We start from the raw sequence: 25921 nt of genomic DNA on the forward strand, positions 1-25921 counted from the left end.
GCCAATCATCACTATTATTGCTCACATAGAGTTACAGACTTTATCAAACCACACAACACCGGTTCTGTAGTATAGAAGGTTTCTGGATCATTTGATCGGGCCTCTTTGCCAGTTATTCTAGATGGACTGTTGCACATTCCAATATTTCTGAACAAATTTTGGCTTAATGAAGCTTTTTATTAATAGGATTAGAATTCTTCAAATTTTGCCCAATGTTAAATTGAAGTATTTTTTTTAAAAAAAATTTAGGAAGCTTTTCACAAATCTAATTCTATTATAACATCAATGTTTTCATTTATTAAAAAAAAAAAAAACATCCTGAAACAAATTTGTACAAAGAATCAGGACAAAGAATTTCTAACAAATAAGTCATTTTCATTAAAAATGTAGTTATTTTAATTGTGAAGTACAATTGTAAGTATACATTATAGTAACATTCAGAGTATTTGTTCAGTTGTACTGAATTTCATTTATGTGTATATTGCTTTCCATTCTTTGTTTCTGGACTGGATTACATTAATTACTTTAATGAGAATTATATTTGTTTGTTTTAAATGACAAAAAATATGTTCCTGGAAAATTGGGCTAATATGAAAAAAACATTAATTTATATGAATTAAACAGCTCTTATATACATTATCAGTTTTTAATATTTATTGTTATTATTTAGATGATCATATCAAGTCAGATTTTAACACCCATATCCAATAGGTTTGAAAAGCTGAAAGAGCAGCAGAATTGGCATAAAGCAAGCAGGAGGAATGTTCAGTCTGGCCACAGATCTCTTGGCTTCCCTTTACTGGATGAGTGTCACAGCGAAAACAAACTGAGCTGCACAACAGTCCCTTAGATTGTTTGAAAATGTTTCTAAAGTGGTAGAGGAGCAACAGCAGAAATCATGTACTGTCCACTGTGCAAACTGGAATATTTAGGACTGGTTTGTGTCGGAATTTGGATCTCCCTCTCACCCCTCGATGGAACCTTTGCATACAATCCTTAAACAGGCCTTGACAGTTGGTAAAATGAATCTCTTGCTTCTTAATATTGAACTTCTTTAAAATCTCTTTATTTAACAGACTTTTTCATGGCACATGATATTTCATAACACTTGAATTTCATGATCAAAACTTCTTTTTGCTAAAGGACTATTTTTCCTTTTAAGTGTGTGATTACTTAATTTAAAGAATATAGTAGTCAACGTTTGAAGTGGATCTAAAAAGTTCATCAAATTGCCCTAAGAACTAAGCTGTTCTAAGAAGAAAGTTTTAGGACAACTTTGACGAAAGGTTTTGATCTACTTCAAATGTTGACTACTATATATGTCAATAAGCATGAAATTGTTGCATTAAATGAGACAGAAGAGACCATGCAATGATACAGAGAAATGAAACTACAGTAGCACAGCTATGTGGGAAATAGATCAATGATAACAGTAATTAACTAAACCAAAGCCTCTATAGCGGTTCTGACTGACTACAGTCCTAAGGTCGAGCCCTTAACATGAACAAATCCACTGTGCTAATTTTGGCCTTTTGGTATCAAAGAAACTGCCATGCAGTAATGATGTGATTGCTTGCAGATTGCATGTAAACAACCTATCAGCCTGTTCCCTCTAGAGTTTCATGACTGAACTAGATATAGTAATCTACGCATACTCTCTTGAGTAGGTACTTGTTTTAGATAGGCAATTACTCCACGACCAATAAAGAAGTATGTTCTATAGTATGAACGTATGAATGTAATCTGGACGTTCTACATAGTAGGGAAGTATGCTATTTTGGATGCAGCTTAAGTGTTCTATCACTCTTGCTCCACCTCCATTTTCTCCATTTTTTGTTTCTCTCTCTGTGAACAACTGCTTTCCTTTGGATGACAGATGATACTTAAACCCTTGACCTACAGCTCTAAACTGACTACTACTGACTGACAGGATTGGATATTCTTCAGAGAAAGGGTTGCATTGCACTACTTCCCCTCCACAAAGGAAGGACAACTGTGAGCAAAATAATAATAAAAAACAGAAAGGATTTTTGGATGTCATCAGTTTTAAAAACAGGCAGTTTCAAAACAGTGTCATGATGAGCATTGCTTTATACCACTGCCAACTTCTCTGTTCTAAGAGTCAGTGCAGATTCAGTGTTGTATTTTTATTGGTCCCATGTACAAGCTTCCAGGGAGATAAATTCTTTCACCAGCTTATATTTGATTCTTGTTATTTTAAGAAAGTGAATTTTGCAAGAAATAATTTCAGAGAATTACTTGTAAGCAATAGTCTATATGAATAGACTAATGGCCTGCTTATTGTTAAGTGTTCACATTGTTATACTGGCAGAGCTGTAAAGAGTACCTGAAAACTATACTCAAGTAAAAGTACAGATACCTTACAGCGAAAATGACTCCATTACAAGTTACATGTTACCAATTCCAAAAGTCTTAAAGTGTCTGATTATAACTGACATGCCAGTGAAAAACAAGAAACAGTTGATTTGTGAGGAGAGCAATCACATGTTTATTTTCTAAAAATCGAAATAAAACTGAACACCTCAATATTGCAATAAATCAAAGTCGACACAACAGCCTCTTAAACATTTACAAACAGTCTCAGTTAAGCTCAAGTGCTCAAACATGGCATAAGTAAAACAATATCCTTCAAAAACGTCTCTTCAATATAACGGATAGATACAATTTTATTAAAATCAAATAGTCAAAGCCTACTTGGCCTCATCACCGGCCTCATTTCATGTACAATATGCTCCAACCGGCTCCACCACAGGCTCGCTAAAACGGCACGATTACGGATGTTTTTTATGTCACATTTGCTTTTGTTAACACTATCGGGTAGGTTTAGTTGTTGGTGGTACGTTATTTTAAAAAATAGTGGAGCATTACACTTTTAGCGCCACTCACCAGACAAAATTTCAAATCAGAACTGCAGTGATTTGTATAAAATCCAACGTCATTAAAATGACCATATTCACATTTATCTGTTCCAGGGCAAAAAAAATTAACATGCTTTTAGTGCCACTCAGTGGACATTTCACATTGAAACTGCAGTGATATGTATGTATTGGTATGTATTTTGCGACTCACGAAAACGTTTCCACAGGTACATTTTTCTAATGAGACCATCGATACACCTGCGATTCAACAACTACTTGCTAATGCACTTGCATTCACAGGGGTGGCGTTCCACTCCACTTTTAGACATGCACTCACGAACTTCACTAAGCACCTCCCCTCGGGGGAATCCCTGCCACCATTTGGAAGTGCGTTCCACTTCGTGGATGAGGGAGGTTTATATGAACAGACATTCAAGACAACCGGTCAAAATCGAGGGAGCGAGTCTACTTCATATGTACACTTCAGGCAGCTCCATATACCACAATGCAACACGATTGTGATGTCACTGCATATTGCGTTTAATTTACCCTACCACAAACAACTCTATTAATTTTTGCAATTTTTTTTTTTATTATATATATTTAAAACAACCCAAACACACCTATATACATATAGTATGCTGCATTAAACAATTTTGTAAGGGATACATTTTTAATAATAAATCAACTCCATAGCAGATTCCAAGTGATCAAGGGCTTAGGACGTTCCAATTCAGCCCATTAAAAAGGCTCTGCCAGTAGTGGGCACTCATGCAACATAAGCAATGACTTACATCCGTGTCAACGAGACTGACTGAAGTTAGAAAAGGGAAGGGCATAAAAAAAACGAACTGGAACGCAGCCATAAAGTAGCCTTGTAGGCAAAATGCACAAGATACATTCAATGCACTGTAGATGGCGATATAACTTTTTTTCTAGCAGAATTTGAATTGCATTACTCATTACAAATGTGTTATATACTTATTTAAAATTGTAGTCAAGCAGAGAGTAAAAGTTGTTAATATCTTTGATACTCAGTCAAAGTACAAAGTATCGAAAAAGACACTTAAGTACAGTAACTAATTTCATTTACTCAAATACTTTACACCACTGGTTACTTGATAGTGTCCCTCAGACTTTCACCACGGTTTTATTATCTGTTAAATTAAGCATGGCATTTCCCATTTACTAGACTCTACGCAAATTTTTTTTTTTCCCAAACCAGTTCTATACAATTGCATGTTTATTATCCAAAAATAAAAACATGATAAACTTATTCAGTGTCAAAATAATAAAACAAAATAGTGCTGAATCAATTCAGAATGAAGAGATCAAAGAGACATGGAGGCTTTCAACTTAAAATCCAAAAAATCTAAAAAAGTTTTACTGAACAATTCTAAAACATGCGATAAACTGTTTAAACATTTCAGTCCATATGTAATCACTGAAAATGATTCCTTTCACCTATTGTTCATGTTCACCTAAAATCCATCACGGATCTTAGACTCAAAACCTATTGATTCTCCTCTTTTACCATTAAACATTTACAACAGTTTTCCACCTGTATTTTTTTATTTTTTATTTTTTAAAATGGTGATTAAATTGTTAGGGAATGTCCTATTATTCTATTCTATTCTATTCTATTCTATTCTATTCTATTCTATTCCACTTTGTTTTATTACATTTCAGTTAACGTTTCGTTTTTGTACACTGCTTTTCTTCATTCTATTGTCTTACTCTTTCTGTGCTTCCCATATTTTGCCAAATTCCTTGCAGTCGACTGTGAAAAAAAGAGAAAAAAAGCGTAGTTCTGTTGTTCCAGTGTTCCTGACTTCATCATGTTCTCTTCAAGTCTTTCTTCCACACCCCTCCCACTCTCGCCCACCCCTGCCTTCCTCTTTATGTTCTCAACAGCTTGTAACATTGTCTTTGACTGCCTTGTCATTTGGCACTGATTAAATTCTGGGACAAAACAACAATCTCAATTCCAAGTACCCTTCCAGACATCGAATGCAGACTTGTGGTGATAATTTAAGGTCTGTCTCCTGTTTGCCCAGTTTGATTTTTTTTTTTTAATTTCTTATCTTTCTGTTAACCTGCTATGTTTCAAATACCCAAATAGCATTTATGATTCAATCATTGACAATATTCTCACTGTATCAAACTTAAAAATAATACACAAATATAAACACAATAAATGAAACAGTGAATTTTTTATTTTAGTTATTTGGTCATTCACTTAACCACTTTGTATAGTATTCACATTGCAATAAGACACTAGATTTAACAAAAGAATGTGTTATGGGTTGCAAGGAAAAATTATTATTTCCGTTAACAACCCAGTGTGCAGTTTTACTCAACGTTTCCAAGACTAGATATGCTCACTGCACCGACCTAAATTAAATGATTCAGTCATCTGTTTTTGTAAAAATATAAACAATAAATTAAAGTAAATAAAGTAACAGTATTTTAATAGTTCTTAACTTTTTATTTTATCATTACCTTAACCCACACAACCCTACAGAGGATAAGCAGTTTGAAGAATGGATGGATGGAAGGAAAAAAGAAAGTAAGGATTACCTGCTAGTATTCAGAGACTCGTCTCACCGGCAGAATAATGGTGTGTTTGGGGGTTGCAAGGATCATGAGTGCTGGTTTAAAAGTAGCCTACTTTTTTGTTATCAAGCATAAACTGTAGTGTACACTTATACACTGTTTTGTACACTTGCAGGTTGTTTATTAATCGCTAGATGGCACTGTGTCTTTTTCACCGAATTTCCACAGTGAAAGCAGTTCAAAGGAAAATGGATTTCCATGGCTTTTCAAACGCGCCTCCTCCTAAATAAGAGAAAAACGCATTACTTTAGAAAAGTCAGTCTGTTCAACCTAAGTATTTGTTGTTGAGTAGCCTATGCTTAAGTGCCATTACATCGAGATTTCATATTTGTGTTATGTTAGAAGGGACAGCTGATGTTTTAAATTGTCACTGTTGTCACTTGACCCTCATTTATTTACATCGTGTGTGGTTTTCTCATGCAAGATTAATTTAAAAGTTAAATGTGCAGGTCCTTTGGGTAGAATAACAAATGCTTGTAGTAAATGATTAGGCTATAGCCTACTTATCTCTGCAAAATTGCTTGTATTATTATTATTATTATTATTATTATGTTAGAAGGGACAGAAGATGTTTTAAATTGTCACTGTCATTTAACACTCATTTATTTACACTGTGAGTTAGCCTGAATGTATAGGTCCTTTGGGTAGAATAACAAATGCTTAGTAAATGGGTGGTTTTTCATCTCGGCAAATCGTTTGCCTTAATTAATTTATTAGCCTATTATTATTATAAAGCAGCTGTGTTTTAACATGCGTCTAGGGACATGGGGGAAAAAAAAATAATGCTATACCTTATATGTTCACAAGTTAGAATCAACTCTTGCTCAAAAGCTCAGACTGATTTAGGCCTATTAGTGTTTTTCGTAATTAAAACAAGAAAAACAGACAATTATAGCTACTCTGAATAGTCACTAACTGATTCTACGAGTGGTGTACGTTCAACTCTTTATTAATGGTGATCGTTAAGTTATGTATTCAGTTGATATAACTTACAACAGCATGCGGACGGGTTTTCTCTTCTCTTCCGTAATAACATTAGGGTAACTGAAATGCGTGCAGTTTTACGCACAAGCGTGACAGTAGCTAGTAGCTACATTTAAAGAGGATAATCAGTTTTCACACTTTATCCATTACTGTGGGCAGCAATGCTTTGTATAGGGTTCATGATGCTTTGATATATTCAAAGCTTACTTCATACTCAGATAGATAGATAGATAGATAGATAGATAGATAGATAGATAGATAGATGAAAATGTGTCGCTGTCTTTGAACTAAATCGCATTCATTTCGAATGTAAACAGAATTATGTTAATTGGTCAATTAATCTGAATGGAAATGTTAATTCGCAGTTTGAAATGCGCTAACAATGCAAACTCCGGGTGGTAATTATGCCGCGCATTTGCGCTTTTGTTAAGCATTTGCATGGGGATGGACTGAGGCTCCCTACAAATGGATTTTTTTTCATGCTTTTCCATTCCACAATATCTAGGTTTTCACCATACTGTCGAAAAGTCTACAAAGCGTCACAAATCTCTCATAGAGCTATTCAGTTATCAGCAGCCGTAAATCAAGATATTAAACGCACGAGGATCAGCTATATGGTTGACAATGTTTTGATTAAAAGATGGCATTTTGTTTTTGCAACTGTATGTTTTACTGATCCTAGCCTATATATATATATATATATATATATATATATATATATATATATATATATATATATATATATATAATTGCTGTGAAATGTGACTGTAAAGCCAAAATAACATCAATTTATGGCACTAAATAATCTCATGCTTTTATTTAGCTATACACTAACAACATAAAAGGCAGTATAAAGCACTCCAATTTACATAACTAAAACAAAATAAGAAAGAAAGAAAAAAATCCCAACAAACTGCATGGATGTTCTCCGGGGATGTTTTGGAATGCTTCTATCTCCATAAAAATAAGGCAATCCAGACTTTTTACTTATAACATTGTTTAAACAATTTTACAGCAAACTTATAGATATTGCCTTGTTAAATATAGGCCTACATTTTCACAACTGTTCACAAATTATATTCTTAATCATACTTATATTATTATAAAAATGTAATTTCAGGCCTATTGTGAAATATAAGTACGTTTTCTATGTATAATCATACTTTTTACTTCTAAAAACATACAGTAAAATGAAATGCATTGTAGCACTTTTCATTGTTTTGCGTTAAAAGGAGTTTTAACAGTGCATGGATTTGGATCCAATTAACCAGATATTTTTCTCTGAAGCACCTGAAAACCCTTTCTCGTAACGCAAATAGACAAACCCTGGACTACCTTAAGAGTTCGTCCCTCCCTCGGCATGTATGCCATTGGCTGATGTTAGCAGCGGAGGACCTTGCTGAAATGCAAAACTTGTTGCTGGTTCTTGCGGTCGTTGCGCGCAGTGCTGAGCGTCTCAGACATCAGTATGTAATCTATCGGTGAATCGTTTCCAGCTGGAGTGGAGCAAATCTCAAAACTGGTGCTATTAGAAGAGGACTCCCTGAATGTGCAAGTGTTGACTGTAATTGAAATTGCAGTCAAGCTGTTCGATTGCGCGGAAAATGAGCAGGACCGATGGGACTGTGTTGCCCAGCAGCTCTGTGGTGGCGGGCTTTGGATAGTGCATGTGCTGCCTATCGCTCGGAGCTCCAAAAGACGGGCGCACAAAGACGGGAGTTCGGGGTTTACCCCCTCATACACGGGACTTTCTCCTGCCCTTTACTTTGGTGTCATCGCCTGTTCAGCTCAGCCCAAGGGAACTATTTCTTTACAACTTATGCAATTTTAAAGAAGCTTACCCATTTCTAAAAGAAGTGGATACCAAATAATACGCTGTTCTGGATTCATATGGACATGGATATTTTTGTGGTACTCTGGATAGTGTTGTGATATGCGTTCGAAATGGATTTTTAAATAGAATGTTTACCTCATTCTGGACATTTGACAGCACATTGGAATAATAGTCTGTGGAGGATGATTTGACGGAACATGTTTTATATATTTTTCTATATGTGTTGTAGCTGTCGTGAGATCGTCAGGTGAGGGTGTTTTTGTGGTAAGAGAGTTGTTTTTATAGCAGTCTTGTTTTGCTCTTATGTAGAGCAAATTTCGGCAAAAAATAACGTTTTTTTTTTCTTTTTTTCTGTTCGGTTTAAATATTACACGTCGTAATTTTTTTGTTTTGTTTACATTTTATGTAATACTTTTAAAACAGTGAAGAAAAAACATGGAACACATTATGGACTAGACCGTGAACTTTAAATTTTTTGTAGAGTATTTCGTATTACAGTTTCAAATTAATTTACAATATCATAGAATTTCTCAGTAATTAATTATACATTACTGTGATTTACAACTACAAGCGTATTTTTTTTTTATTAATGGCAATATCCCATCTGAAATTTACCCCTGTATTTCACAACTTGTTGATATTACTTGAGTTTGCCAAAGAAAGAAAATAAAGTAGACCGTAGACAGTGCAGTGGAGCCAGGAAAGCTGGTTGTCATGCGGGACTGATTGTGGGAAGTATGTTTGGGCTGGAACAGTTTGGTCCACAGATTAATAACAGAAATTTTGGCCACACTGAGAAAAACTTTAACCAGCCAAGAGTGAGCATGAACTCTCATTACAAGAGCCCAGGTTTTCATGCTGGAGGCCCACAAGGGACAGTCGAGCCTGGTATGGGCCCACTTAACGAGCCTCCTGTGATTGAGATGAACATTAACATGAATGGAGGCGAACAGTATGGTGGATTTCAGCGAGGGACATTCTGAATTGCATGTGGGGAATCTCCAACAGCAACAACAGGCCTCGATGCATGGATTTTTTAACCCTCAAAGACCTCATAATCATCCCCACGGACATCAAACACATTCACACCATCAACACTTTGGTGGAAATTTTGGACCTGAACCTGGGTCCTCTTGCTTACACAGCGGAAGGATAATGGGTTACAACAGTGGTATGGGGCTCCAGCAAGGATTCACAGAGGGTTTTGACCCACTCTCTGAGGGGCAGTCAGCAGATGGCTTCTCTCAGCAGCAGTCCCAGCAGCAGCAAAGGCCAGGCTCCATGCCTGATTTTCAGCACCATGGACCCCCCAGCGGAAACCACCCTGTCCCTGCCCCATGTCTTCCCTTGGACCAATCACCTAATCGTGCTGCCTCCTTCCATGGCCTGTCTTCCTCATCCTCTTCGTCAGAAAGTCACAATCTAGAGCCCAGACGAATGCCCCCACCAGGCGGTGTTGATGGACTTGACTACAACTATTCCAATGAGCCCTCATCTGGACATTTTGAAGTGTCTGTGTACTCCCCCTCTGAATCTGATTCTCAGCTTTCTCATTTTGGGCCTGGGCGTCAGGTGCCAGGGCCCAATTTTCCTGGAAACCCAGGGTTGTCTCGTGCTCCTGGAATGCAGGGTATCTCTAAAGAACACCCCCATGCCCCCCCTCAACAGCAGCAGCCCTCAGCCCAGCACAATGTGTTCTTTGAACGTTTTGGGGGTGGACGCAAAATACCAGTGGGGATAGAGCCTGGATCCAGGCATCCTCTCTTGCAGCAGCAGCCAGGCTTGATTGGCAGACAGAACACTTGCCCACCATCTCTCCCACAGCCCCCACAATCAGAGACGGGTTCCGCAAATGCCGGCATGCAGGAGGGAGGCGTCATGATGCCTGGCCAGCATAATCAGTTTGAATACCCTATTCACAGACCAGAGAACAGACGGATGCATAGTTATGGCGACCCCATGTTCAACATGCAACAGCAGCCACCCCCTCCTCAGCAGCCTTCCAATCAGAGGCTGCAACACTTTGATTCTCCTTATTTAAATATGGCTAAGAGGCCCAGGTTTGATTTTCCAAATGCCACTCATGGCGGGGAGAGTTGCGGCAGTTGGAACAGTGGAATGCATAACCCGCCTGGAATGGAGAACAATCTCTCTCCAGCAGCCTACCCTGGCCTGCCTGGAGAGTTCACCCCCCCTGTGACGGATGGCTTTTCAACAGGCCCATCACTGCAGCTTACAGGGCCTGAGCAGCAGTCAATGCAGCAGCAACAAAATGCAGCATCGATGATCAAGCAAATGGCCTCTCGGAGTCAGCAGCAGAGGATGAGACAACCGAATCTGCAGCAGCTGGGTCACCACAGTGATGTTCCTCAAGGGCCCCTGGGGCATGGGGGCCCGGTGGGAGGCATGCCTCAGTCGAGTTTCGAGAGAGAAAACGGTGGGAGGATGGTGAACTTTGATGGACGGAACCCACACATAACTTTGGAGAGTGGGTGGTTTCCTGGGCCACATCCACCTGGGGAAATGCTGGGTCATCGCATGGGTCCAGGTGGAGAGGTGGGGGCTCATGAAATGCAGCAAAATGGTCCTGGCATGATGTTCAGAGCTGGTGTGAATGGAATGGGCATGCAGGAGCCTATGAGGATACCGGGGGAGGGCCACGTGCAGCCCTTACTTTCACCCAACATCCACTCACAATTCAACAATGGCATGGGAAACCTCTCACAGATGCAGTCACCCAGTACAGGTGTTGGATTGCCCAACACACCATCAGAAAGGCGCCCTAATGACTTTCCGGGACCACCCATGGGTGGTCCGTCCTCTTTTCCCTATGGGGGCTCTAATCGACAGGGAGCCTCTCTCTGTAACTCTCAAGGAGTGAGCACCTCACCAGGGAGTTTTACATCCCAGTCAGACTTTCCCACTAGCCAGCGTTCCTCAGTCAGCAAACTTGGGGGACTCTCCTTAGGGAATTTTAGCAAAACGAGTGGCAAGGACAATGTTTTTGGACAGAGCTGCCTGGCAGCCCTCTCTACTGCCTGTCAGAACATGATTGCCAGCCTGGGGGCCCCTAACCTCAATGTGACATTCAACAAGAAGACTCAGGGAGAAGGGAAACGAAAGCTGAGTCAGACAGAACAGGACCTGAATAACAGTGCGGTTAATGGCACTGGGAATGCTGGGACTGAATATTTCCCAAGCATTGCTGCCCCCCAAAATGGGCAAATTCCTCCTGCTGGAAATAGCAACACTAAACCACCGGGTCAAAATCATACGGTGCAGGGGGAAGCCAGCACCCTCTCCCCAAATTACAATATGGACACTACCCCTTGCAGTGAGGGGAAGGCGGCAACAGGGAGTGGGAGAGGGAGAGGGAGGAGAAAAAGAGACAGTGGCCATGTGAGCCCTGGGATATTTTTCCCCTCTGAAAACAGTAACCCTGTTGTAAGTCCCGGCCAGCAGGTGGCCTCAGCAGCTGGTGTCGGGGAGAGATGTACAGGCACACCTCAAGAGAAGCCCCACACCTCTCCCTCATGGGGGAAAGGGGGTGACCTGCTGCTGGGAGATCAGGCTGACCTTATGTCATCTCTTGACAGTGGCATCCAAAGTGTATCAAAGTCTGAAGTCTGTTCACCTCGCATGGATTTTACAGATGACGTGGGCACACATTATAGCAATGAGGATGAGGTATCATCAAGCTCAGATGCTCCGTCCACTGTGAAGGCTGGCCGCAGCCCTTTGTTAGGCTCGCCCAAGTTGCAGAGAGACAACGGACTAATAGGTGGGCAGAAAGGGCAAGGCATGGGCCTCTCCAACCACACTACCTCAACATCGGATGGCTTTGGTGGAGTGGGCCATCCGGGTACACCAGGTATGGAGCAAGCCCGTACACCCTCTAGCACCTCTGGCCAAGATGAAATTCACCCACTAGAAATATTGCAGGCTCAGATCCAGCTTCAACGGCAGCAGTTCAGCATTTCAGAAGACCAGCCTTTAGCTGTAAAAAATAACAAAAAAAGCAGTGACTGCAGTGGTCAAAATGGAGATGGAGAGCTTTCTAGCTGTAGCCCGGATGCCGGGAAGGGTTCTGTGGGCACCATTGATCTGGACACACTCATGGCTGAGCAGCATGCCACCTGGTATGTGCCCAGTGACAAGTCTCTGCTTGAGGATTCAGAGGAAGAGAAGTCTGTTTGGGAAAAAAATAAAGTCCAGGGAACCATCAAAGAAGGTAAATATTTATAATTTTACTACAGTACAGATTTTTTTATTTATGCAAGTAAAAACACTCCATAAAATGTGTGAGGTGGAAATATTTTTTAAATGTATAGCCTTTTTTTTTTTTTTTTTCACTTTCTTCCTCTGTCTTGCGCACACACACACACACACACACTAATTTTTGCTATTAAATTTAAATGTACTAAACTAAATGTAAAAGAACAAAGGTAGTTGAAAGAATGTATCATGTAAAATGGCTTTGTGAGGAAAAAAAATATTAACGCTTCATAAAAAGTACAAATAATTAAAAGACAAAAATTAGGTCATGATTTCTATGTATTAAATACATTTAATTTAATAGAGTATCTAGCCTACCTTTTTTTGTAAAGAAACATTAAAAGCAAGTGGCTTTCTAAGCATTAAGGATTTTGGCAGTTATATTGCGCTACATTAAATAACAAAGGCTCAAAAAAAAAAAAAAAAAAAAAAAAAAATTGAAATATTTCCAGTGGATCTTTATCTCGATCTTCAAACATATCAACACTCTTTACTCACAACAATACTCTATTAATCATCACATGTTTTAGCCACATGTTTTTAATCTTTCCATTATTATTATTATTATTGTTATTATAATTACTATGATTATGATTATTATTATTATCAAATTAAACCTGCTCAAACGTCTATAATAAAGTTCTTAGTATGGCTTTTCTAGGCCACTGTTTTGATACACTCTTTCAAGGCTTTTTCAAGGCTTTAATGCTGTTGTGCTTTATAAAACATACACAAAGTGCCAATATTTTTACTATAAGTTACATAAATGTTTACAAAAATTCCCATTGACGTACATATGAAGTTCCATGTGCGTTAAACCGAAAGACCATTAGAACAACTAATGAAGGTTGTACCTGTGTAATAATAATACTAATAAAAATCATTATTATTATCATTAGTAGTAGTACGGTGATGATTACTGTTAATAATAATAATAACAATATCAATAATTTAATAAGACATTTTCTAATGCATTCTGTGTTAGATGGTTAATGGCAAATTCTATTTTCGGATTATTTCTTATACATAACGTTTCTTGAAAGACCTGTTATGTCGCTCTTCTTATAATAATTTCTTACACATTTACATAAAGCAGCATAATTATGTAAACCATGAGCTCATACATTTGATGTGTGCGTCCTTCATTTGGCACTTGTTCTTTAGTTTAATCAGTATATGAAACGGTAATTGTCTTTACTGAAAAGGCAGCGGGACGGACACGCATAATTGAATCGCCACAGCCGGAGTGCGCTTTCACACGTGTTAATAGTTCGCCCCCGGTGTGCATTATGTGCCCCTTTGTTTGGGCTAACTGCAGGTGGGAGGGTGCAGGGGGGAGCTTTCAGAGAAGGCAACCTTAAGTCAAGGTCCATTGTTTAACATTCAGTGTTGTCAAGTGCACCATCCCCATCTCTTGGCACTTATTTTGTGTTATAGACTAGCAAACGCATCCACCACCACACAGCCAAATGGATTTGTTGCGCATCTGTCCATGCAATCAGTGTAAACTAAATGCAAAACATTGTATTTTTCTCTCAGTATTTCCCTCCTTTCTTTTCCCCCACCAACTGTGCATTGCTCTCCTCATTTTGCAGTCTCCTTCTCTCCTTTTTTTCCCTCTCCTCCTCGCACTCAACCCCCCGAGCTGTAAACGCACGTTGTGCTGGTGCGATCGATAGCTAGTTAGCACAAATCACCAGCCTTGACAGATTTTCATTTGAGTGGCGTAGACAGCAGAGATGAGAGAAGGGTTACAAAGTGTTTGCGGCTTGTGAAATTGCATCGGATGCATTGCACGCCAGCACACAAGGGGACTGTTAAATTCTATAAGAGGTTCATTCACACCGTAATTTTTATAGGCCTTTATAACACTTAACTTTTAAAGCATATGAATGCTTCTAGTAATTTTAATTAGGTGACTAAGGTGCTTATAGGACATTGTTAATATGGATTTATAGGATGCAGTAATTTATTTTATGAGTCTCAAGATCATTAAGGCGCCTTGAAATTAATTGCACTGTGCTGTGCAAAGTGAAAATGTGTAGTTGTGAATTAAAGGAGCTATTTCTAGCAGATATGACCAATACAATTTTTGCTTGGTGTAACCTAATGTAGTCAGGTATATTGAGTCTTATTAAATAATATTTTTGACTTAATAAAACCAGTTTATTTCATTGTTAAATCTTGAAGCCCTTGCTACCCAAGTTAACTATATATATATATATAAGAGTAAAAACATTTCCTATGATTAAACGCATTAGCTCACAATGTATTGTTCAGGAATATATCCTTGATAATATTTAGATTTTTAATTTATATATATATATATATATATATATATATGTATATGCTGTATGTATGTGTAGTCTTTTTTCTTAGGTTTTCATAAAATAACCACAGATAACAGATCACCTTATGCCTAGGAATATACATAGATTCAGCTGTCAGTTCTAGCAGCGCAATGCGGCAATGTTTTGTGCATCAATTTGTAATTTTACAGATTTTAAAACTAAGATTGTAAGTACCAATTGAGTTGAAGATCTTGACAGGTTACAGCAATTTTGATAATGTGCAAAAAATAATTTTAACATAAAATTTTTGATTTTTATTTAATAATAAACCCTGCATGACTCATTTTCATGTAATATTGTTTCATGTTAGAAAATTATCTAAGCAAAATATCCTACTGAATCTTTTTTAAATCCTCAGTCCTTGCAGGCGTCACACACACACACACACACACACACACACACACACACACACACACACACACACACACACACACACGTTTGTTTTTGTGAATTGTGGGGACATTCCATAGGCGTAATGGTTTTTATACTGTACAAAGTGTATTTTCTATCGCCGTACACTACCCTTACCCCTAAACCTACCCATCACAGAAAACTGTGCACATTTTTACTTTCTCAAAAAAACTCATTCTATATGATTTATAAGCCTTTTGAAAATTGGGGACATGGGGTAATGTCCTCATAAGTCACCCTCTCCTTGTAATACCTATGTCATACCCATGTCATTATACAAATTTGTGTCCTGATATGTCACAAAAATGCACACACACACACACACACACACACACACACACACACACACACACCGAGAGAGAGAGAGAGAGAGAGAGAGAGATTTCATAGCCTTTCATAGCCAAGTATGCATAACACATACCAGCACACTTTTTGGATTTGATTTTGGATTGCATGTGTGAATTTGAAATCGTACATCTTTGACTGGGTTGCAGGATTTTCATATTTGTTCTTTGTCCTCAAATTTGTACTGTCAAACAGCAGTAGTGTTGACTTCTCTGATCACAAAATCACAAAATTCAACTTAGTCACTATTATGTATACAAACTCCAGAAGTACTTCCATAGTTATTTTTGGATGGTTTTGTTTCCCAGCGGGTGTTCCTGTGCTTCTGTGATTGTCGCCCTCTCTCTGGTTTCTCTCTCAAGTCTCCTACTTGTTATTCTTGTTAGTGCAGAGTTTTGAAAGGCGATCATTGCTAGTTTGGTGTTGCTTTCACTTCCTGAAAATTGAAAACACAGGGTTTTGTACAGTGTAAATTATATATATATATAATTTATATAATTGTTTTTTTTTTTTTTTTTCAGAGAATTAAATTTAAATTTTGGGTTCATATTTCAGTAAAATAATTAGTTACATGTTGTGAGTTAAATCTGACAAACCTCCATTTGGGGATATAAACACACATTAAGATTAGATTAGTCTTTATTTATAGTAGTATATAAAAACAATTGAGAGGTCTGTGGTATTTCTTGTATTAATAATTGCCTATACTGTATATGGTAATTATTATAGAGAAAATTGATTGTATACTGGGAAACATAACTCTAGAATTCCTTATTATTAAGGTATTTTTTTGTGACAGGTTTTCTAATGTGTTGAGCAGCAAGTGTGAATACATTGTACGTTACTGTTGTGTGTGAGTTTTTGGTTGTAATCAGTCATTACTGCAGGAGCTGCACTGGTGAGGATTTCCTTTTGGCCCCCTGAAGTGTTTACTGCAAATGGTACTAATGACCCCCACTGGACTCTTTGTGGACATGATAAATGACAGAGCAAGTTAGGCAGGGTTTTATTATGCCTGTCTCCGATGTGGACAATATTTCTGCATTCTGCAGCATGATAGGTAGACAGTTTAAATGGTTCAGTTCTATACAAAGTAATGTCAGCTGGGTTTGTGCACCTTATGTGTCCAAGAGCTTTTGTAGGAAATGCCTTAATATATTGGTGGGGAGTACTGACAGGTCACCAAACACCCAAAGTACACTTATTTCTGTAAACAAAGTGAGAGAGTGAATTTTCCCTTTCTAACTCATGACAGCGTATAAGCGTAACACTTTACTGATGCTTCATTTGTGACAAGTTGCAAAACATGAATGATTTTCATTACTTTCCCTGCCTTGCTTTTTTTTGTTTCTTTCATTCCATTCCTAACACCCAAAACAAAGCTGTGATTCACATTTGGTGTAAAATGGAAAAACAGCTCAGGGCAACTCATGCTCTCATTCTGTCACTAGCCTGCTTCTTATTGACTTCTTCCAGAACGTATACATTCGCCAATTTACCAATCATTTTATCAGTGGTTGGAATTTGGAAATACATTTGCGCTAATATTACAACCCATACGGCAAAAAATATATACATTTCAAATATATTTTTAAACAAAACAAAAACAAACAAGTAAAAAAAAAAAAAAGCCAATAAATATTTTTGGTAAAATATATTTCCGTAAATATATTTTCCTACCAGTACATTTTTGGCCATTTCTTTGTGTATTTTAGAAAATATATTTTATATATATATATATATTTAAAATCATTTCAAATATGTCCTCCACATATTTCAAACCAAGAAAATACATTTACATATTACACATTTAAATAAAAACTCTAAAATACATGAACATAACACATTTGAATAAAAATCAGGCATTAACATATTTTACAAAAAAAAAAAAAAAGTTTTTTTTGAAAAGTTGAGGGATAGTTTGAGGAACATGACAAAAAGTTCCAGGTGTTGGCAGGTGGTTTTAATGTGTATTTTAGCGTATTTTAGAATGTAATTTTAAATGGTGGATACAAAATATAGTTTTGATTTGTAGTAGGCTATTCCATCCACATCTGCATTTAGCCTAAATGCAGGCTATTTGTAAGATTGGAAATGTATTTTTCTGCTCCTGAAATACATTTCAAAATACATTTTCATTGAGCTTCACTGTGTACAAAATATATTAAGCATATATTTTGGCCAGAAAAATATATTTTTTGGCAGTATGGGAAAGATATGAAAAAATTACAGCTCCAAATTCACACCATTGGTTAAAACATTGTTCTTTTTTTGAGTTGGAGAGCTCAAATAAGCCAAGCAATACTTTTTTAGCCCTACAGTATTTATGCCTTTCGGTGGGATTAAGCTTCAGATGATTTACTTGTTCTTGTCTCTGAAAATTAAGATGGGAAAGGAGAGCGTAACACACACACACGCACGCACACACACACATGCACGCACGCACACACGCACGCACGCACGCACGCACGCACGCACGCACGCACACAAATAGATAAAAATACCTTTAAGGTTTTTTAAAAGCTTCCATGATAATGTAGCCAGAAATTCACCCCTTTTTCTCCCAAAGGCAAAGATGTTTAAGGATGTGTTTGACAAATGTGATTTCTGATGTGCACGTACATATCTACAGCAGATCACATATTGACTTAACATGTGACAGTTAGATTTAAAGCCTGCCTTAACAAGTTATATGCTTCAGTTTGCTTCTAGAAGATTCTTCATTGTACAAGCTTACATTTTGAACATTCTGAAATTGTGTTTTCCAAATATTTGCTTCGATTCTCTAACTTCAGCCCTCTTACTGTATATGTGTGTGTGTGTCTAAAAATGTTACCAGGCACCTAGGGTGAGTTATGTCATTTGGGATGCAGGTTGCTGTCCTGGAATCATAATTAATTTGGGGGAAAAATAACAAATGGGTTGTGATTTTAGAGCTGCTAATTGTTAGGAAGAAGAGAGAGGAAGAAGTAAATGGCTCATAGGGTGCGTCTCAATCAGCTCCCTAGGTTATTAGTATAGTATACAAATTTGGGACAGTGATAAGGCACTGTTCTGTACCTGTCTACAAATTTATCTTTATGATGAAATATAATTAAATAACAGTTTGTTTTTTAAAACATCTATCTTGTGTCATGATGTGTATTGGGTTGGCTTGCGTGATTTATGTTTCACACTTCAGAATTTTCGATAAAGAAACAAAGTGAGCATTGGTGCTTCCTGGTTTTCAGGGTGCATTGTGGGACTTTTTAGGGAGGGAACGTTTCAGTGCGAATTTTGCTATTGTGACAGCCCTTAAAATGGCCGAATCCCTGATCAGTGCCCTAACTACTGAACTAGGGAGCTGATTGAGACGCACCCAAAATAAGAAAACTGTTTAATCAGGATGCATTGGCTAATGGTAAAAATGCAATGCTCTTTTCTGCTTATAGACATTTAAAGCCTATTGATAATTGATATATGTTGTGCTGTTAAATAATTGAAAATGAAAGGAAAACAGAAACCTGGTCAATTTGTATAATTATTAATTAAGTTTATAAAGATTAATAAGTATATCAATTTTGCTTTAAATAATTGTAAAATAAATTGTAATTTTAATAATTATTATTAATTTAATTACATTTGTAATATTAATAAAAAATAGCATTTAAATAATTTAAAATGTTATTTAAATATTTAGTGTCATTTTAATATTTTTTTTTAGTGTATTATTAATATAAATGTGATTCCACTTTATATTAAGTGTCTTTAACTATATATACTAACATTTTAATTATAAATATTATTAATTAATGTTTTTACATTGTACTTATTTTTAAAAAAAAAACCTGCATGTAATTACAGCTGCAATTATCTTCTGTAATTACATCTATAATTACACGGTTGATCCTCCCCTTACACCTTAACCCACCCTTAAACTGAATCATACCACCAAACCCGTCCCTAACCTACCTGTATAACAACACAAGTGTTTTGCAATATATCACAAACATAATAAGTACATTGTACCTAACTTTTTTCTTTTGATATAGTAGTTGTTAAAGTAGTGGTTAAAGACACCTAATATAAAGTGTGACCACAAATGTTTTCAAATATAAACATAAGATCAGACAGTTCTGTCATTTCCTCTACTGAGGATTGAGATAGAAGGCGGACTTGAAGATTTGTGAATTGCAGCAGTAAATCACATATTAGTTTCCCAAGTATGTGTTTTGGAGGAGGGGGAGGGTGGTAGAGAGAGAGAGAAAGAGAGAGAGAGGGAGGAAGACCTGAACTCAAACCTCCCATCAGTCTCCTGCAGGAAGGGGAATTTAAGCTTTCAAACCTTCAAATAAGTCTTTTGCAAATTCTCTTGTGGATAGCAATTAAAGAGCCAGCATGCAGATCAAAATTAGCATATTTTCTGTGGAATCCCAAGGTCCTTCAATCAGTGCATTACATTGTGAACAGAAGTAATATTTCCTGATCAGAAATGAGTGGGACCATGTATGGGGAGTAATATTTAGAAGAAAATGAGTAAACTCACAACCTGGAATAATTCTGAACAACAACAACAACAACAAAGCAATAGAAGAAAAACATTTAGATGCACCTAAAGTTTTTGTGTGTTCACAGATGCTGGCTTTTCTTCCATTGTCATAAATTGAACGATGTTTAAAATATATCTTTCACAACTGTGATATCTTAGATCAATATTAACAGACACAACATTAACTAGATTTGCATTTTGTGATGGAAATACCAGTAAAAAATAGTTTTAGGCATTTTGTTTGAGACTAATGATATAAGCAGGATAAGACCAATCACAATCTCTGCAAGGTTTCTGAGACAAAAAAAAAACATCAACAGAATTTTTGAGATATTTAATACAGCATTGTAATAATATTAATTTTTGCCATACAGGTTTTTCTTTTTTTAAAAAGATTGTGATATGTGTGGATTTAATGTTGAAAGTGCTGTGTCAGGTTATGTGTGTGCTGTGTTTGCTATGTTGATGTGTTTTGGGATAGACACTGGGCCTCTTAAATATATACATTTATGTGTGACTGTGTTTTGGGGTTGTGCAGTTCTCACATTGCTATGTGTGTGTGTGTGTTGGGGGTAGCAGCAGGCAGCTTGATGGCTGCTGAGCAGTGTGTGTGTGTGTATGTGTGTGTGTGTGTGTGTTTGTGTCAGGAATGCTTGGTTGCTTATCCAGGCCGTAGTGCAGCCTGCTGTGCCCAGCTACCACGGACTATTGGCAAACTCTGCAGGACGTAAGACAAGAGAAAAGGACTGTGTGCGTGCATAAGTGTGTGTGTGTGTTATTGCCTCAGGCGTGTGAAGTTGGGTGGGGTGGGGGGGAGGCTATGTGTATGTATTTCACACCATATAATAGATTAAGACACCATATAAAGATATGATGTTCTTTTGTGTGTCATTATTTATGCAGTCCCACCTTTGTCTTTTCTCTGTTTTTTTTTACCACTAATGTCTTTCCCTCCTCTCTGGATTCCTTTTCCCTTTATTTTTGTTCCTCTATCCTTAGGGTTTGGGGGATGGGGTCGGGTTATTGACCTTTCCCTACACCTTACCATTTTTTTTCTGCAGTACTGGTCCAGACAGGCTCGAGGGCGAGACCAGGCGCCCGTCTCTCAAAATGGCTGACACACAGCATGCGTGTGTGTGTGTCTGTAGGGATAATTGTAACACGTTTTGGGTTTTGCAGATTTATTCAGAAAATGATTAGCCTAACGATTTGAAATTTTACCTCAAATGTTTTTGGCGATTCAGTATTCATTATCAATGTCAGTTAAACGTATAACATAATCGGTTCTGATAACATTAAACTGGAAGTACATGAAGGCCAGTGGTTACATTTCTAACACTGATTCTGTAGCGTAAAGGAAGCATGTGATAATTTTACAGTAAATGTAAAAGAGCTTGTCCAAATCTGCATAAAGATTTGATTTAATCTGTTGTACATAAAATTACAACCCCAAAAACTAAAATTCCTAAAGATGTTTTTACTTGCACTTTTATATCCATTTTTATGTACGTCTGAATAAAGATGTTAATTGGGTACAAAACTGGTACAATTATAGTATTTTGAAATGCCATTTTCTCTATTTCTCTGTCTATCAATCACTTCTTCTCTCGTATTGACATTTCAAATACAACCCCTTATAAACCTTTGTATAGATTTTGTTTTGTGCAGTAAATGAGATGGGGGCAGGGGGTTGACATGTGTGTCAATGCTTTGGAAGGGTCATTATGCAGGTAAATTAGGTCAAACAGAGTCAAAGGTCAGTTTTCCCAGAGCTTTGTGACTCCTTGACTGAAGGGTCACTTTGTTTTTGTGCAGTGGAACGGGGGGAATAGGTCCTAAAGCCAATGCTAATGCATGTGGTTTGATGGATTTTAAGATCACACTTCTCAAATACACATTCTCAAACCATTCACACAATTGCTAGGAAAAGACAAGGGCTTTCTTACATTGACACCAGTGGTCGGCCAATCCAATTTTTATTTATTTATTTATTTATTTTACTTTTGACCAGTGCCATTGGCCTACATTTATAGTCAAAAAGAAATTAAGGTTTTTGAGGAAAACATTCCAGGATTTTTTCTCCATATAGTGGACTTCAACAGTTACCAAAGGGTTGAAGGTCAAATTGCAGTTTCAGTGCAGCTTCAAAGGGCTCTACACGATCCCAGACGAGGATCGAGGATCTAGCGAAACGATCTGTCATTTTCTTAAAAAAAAACAAAAAACATTATATACTGTTTAACCACAAATGCTCATCTTGCGTTGCTCTGCGATGCACTACGCATTACATAATCACGTTGGAAATGTCACGTGATGTAGACAAAGCATCGCAGTAGTGCGAAAAGCTCCATCTCAATTTCTCCTCCAACTTCAAAATCATCCGACATCATTGTTTTACCCTTTTTTGTTAAGCCCGTTTGACTTAATCTTTGCACGTTCGCTTTGTAAACACTGGATCATTACTTATGTCACGCGTGACCTTTCCAACATGATTACGTAATGCGTGGCGCATTGCAGAGCTAGTGCAAGACGAGCATTTGTGGTTAAAAAGTATATATATATATATATATATATATATATATATATACACACAATTTCTTTTTTTTTTTTTTTTTTTTTAGAAAATGACAGATTGTTTCGCTAGACAAGACCCTTATTCCTCAGCTGGGATCGTGTAGAGCCCTTTGAAGCTGCACTGAAACTGCAATTTGGACCTTCAACCTGTTGGTAACTGTTTAAGTCCACTATATGGAGAAAAATTCTAAAATGTTTAACTCAAAAACCTTAATTTCTTTTCGAATGAAGAAAGAAAGACAAACATCTTGGATGACATGGGGGTGAGAAAAAATTATCAGGAAATTTTAATTCTGAAGTGAACTAATTCTGTAATGTTGAGTTTGAAATTGATACACTACCACTTATTGGCACAATCTGGGACAATAATGTACCAATATTGGCCAATTGGCCAATGCGATTACTTGAATTAATTTTGGATGGATTAGGTATGATTAATCAAACAGACAAGAAAAATGTTAACTATTGCGGTGGGCAAAAATCACTTAATTGGTTTTAATTGGTCAATTAATTGCTCTATCACAACACAAGACACTATAAAAGTGCTGTATAATATAATTATTACATTGATTTCAATAACAAAATGTAATGGTTACATAAACATATTGAATTTCTTCTCCCTGTGTTTTTCTTTCAGAAGTAGATCTTTCTCAAAGTAAGACCACAGGAGGTGCAGGTTCCTCTGGGACAACTGGAGGTATGGGTTCTCATCTCCAGTGCCTGTCCGTCCACTGCACAGATGAACTTGGGGAGTCTAAGGGGCGCGGGGGACCCGTTCCATCCTGGCGTTCCCTTCACTCGGATATCTCAAACCGTTTCGGAACCTTCGTAGCTGCGTTGACTTGAAGAAACAGAGCAGGAGAAAAGAAGACCTTTCGACTACCAGGATGAGGATAAGGAAACAAGACTTCCTTTTTTTTATATGGAGGCAGTATAAATCAGTGTTTCTTTGTCAGGAAAATTTGTGCCCTTTTTTGTAGAAAAAAAAGAAAAGAAAAAACATGAGGACTGTCACACTGAACTTACTGTAGGATGGTATATAAAAAGACAAGATGATGGTGTACCAGTACTGATCCAGACCTCAATATTTCTTTATATGTCTATGCATTCTGATGGCTATTCTGTTCATCCATTGTTGTGTATTCTATGCTTCTCTCATGCCCACTTTTTTTTTGCCTCTCTGGGGGTCTCATTTTTTTCATCTTTGAGATAATTATTGTTCCTTCTTCTTATTAAAAATCCCTGATTCTGTATGAGATCTAGGGTCTTTTCCTGACCCTCTAGTCCACATGGAAGACCTCTGTGCCCTCAGGGCAGGTAATTCTATTGTCATCAAGGGACCCAAGAGTGCTTTGAAATTTGGTCCTTGCAGGCATGCTGCTTGCTGCCTTCTTTGGAACCAAAAGGGGGAATCCTATTAGAACATGATTCATAGAAATTCAATGATGTGCCATGTCTTTTCAAGCTGTCTTAAAATGCTTTAATGCGAATCGCTGGCCCTCCCCCCGCCTTTCTCCACCGCTTTTGGTTACTCTAATCTGGATTCCCTCATTAGTTGTATATTAGGTTTACAGCATTTTCCACGTTTCTTTTTAAATCAAATTTCCCATAGCCCATCGGATTGTTTCTTGAACACCCAGGATGCTTCAACACTGGTATGCCGCACAGCTAGAGGAAACCTTTTGATGTTAAATGGATATCAAATAGAAACCAGAATATTGGTATTGCACATGTAATTTTTTTAGGCAATCTTATACTCTTTAGAAAAATGTTACAGTTGACCTTAAATACCTGAAAAAGGTTAGATGGAAGGTCATAATGGCAACGTGGAGATTTACAGGAGGTCCTTTTTCTTTGTTTCTTTTCATTTTTTAAAGTAATATGTAAAGTGCAGTTGTCTGTTTTCCTGCATATTGTATATATATGTATATGTTTTATTGAGTAACTAAATAACAATAAATATGATGTTAATGGTGACGGTTGCGCTTTGAAGAATTCTGTTTGTATTACTTTTGCTGTGAGTAGCAAGTAACATTTTTATATATATATATATATATATATATATATATATATATATATCTAAAATATTTTTATGCATTCCAATATTTCTAGTATTTAAGTGGCACTAATTCTCAAAAGAAATGCAATAACTGACCTTGACATGACAAGTTTTTAAAGATTTTTACTGGCCTTTTTTAAGATTGCGCTTATAGTGAATGACCATTTGTTCCCAAAACCTTAGTAAACATTTAAATTATAGTAATTTTTGCTCATTTAGCATTTTTTAACTTAAATTTATCAATATAAATGTAAAATAACTAAAATTAAGGCTTTGGGCATTTGGTTTGACTTGTTTAACACCTATGTATATGTTTTTTACGCTTATTTGCCATCCTCCGTCAAACAGAAGAAGAAAAAAAAAAACATTTTATAATAACATTCATTAACAATATTAGGAAACACTATTAAATTAAATAATTATTGACATCATGTGTCAATGTCATTCTAATAGTTACACCGTAAAAAAGAATTGTTAGTTTAACTTAAAAAAAAAAAGTAAGTTACCCGGTTGCCTTCAAATTTTGAGTTCATTGAAATAAAAAATTTGAGTTAATACAATGAAAGCAATTGGTTTAATCAGCAGAACCTCAACATATTATGTTATCTGAACCACATTAATTATTGAAGTTGATTTGACAAAATGTTGTGATAACAAATCACGAAAATATTTTTTACAGTGTATGAATGTTATTAAACTTTAATATATTTTTATATATACACTCATAAATGAACTACTTCTCTGTCAATTACTAATCTGTTCATCTCCCATTAAAGAAGAAGTTTATTATAAAGTGCTTCCCATATGCTTTAGCTGTAAGCTGTTGTTACTTTTATCAACAGGCACATCTCCTATTAAGTCTAACTAAGTGTAAACCATTTAATTAAAAAAACCCTTTGAGCTTTGCAGCACGGCAAATACTGTAGAAAAAGCCAATTGGCCCCATGCTGCTTGAGCTGGATGCTGAATTCCTATAAATACACAGCATGTTTGTTCAGGGCAGATATGCATCTTTGAGAAAATACCACAATGTTGACCTAAGTCTCCTTCCTCCCCCCCTCTAAA

At 36.8% G+C, this 25921-nt stretch overlaps 1 protein-coding gene across 1 annotated transcript; it reads left to right on the forward strand.

Moving 5' to 3' along the window:
* The first annotated feature begins 7886 nt into the window (after positions 1-7886).
* mn1b (meningioma 1b) lies at positions 7887-24774 on the forward strand. The gene is given in 3 exon segments (XM_051895128.1): positions 7887-9284; positions 9286-12544; positions 23435-24774. Coding segments are annotated over 3 exon segments (3702 nt in total). The 5' UTR covers positions 7887-9050; the 3' UTR covers positions 23644-24774.
* The last annotated feature ends 1147 nt before the right edge of the window (positions 24775-25921 follow it).

This window comes from Ctenopharyngodon idella, chromosome 5 (assembly GCF_019924925.1).
Source record: "Ctenopharyngodon idella isolate HZGC_01 chromosome 5, HZGC01, whole genome shotgun sequence".
In the NCBI taxonomy this organism is placed as follows: domain Eukaryota; kingdom Metazoa; phylum Chordata; class Actinopteri; order Cypriniformes; family Xenocyprididae; genus Ctenopharyngodon; species Ctenopharyngodon idella.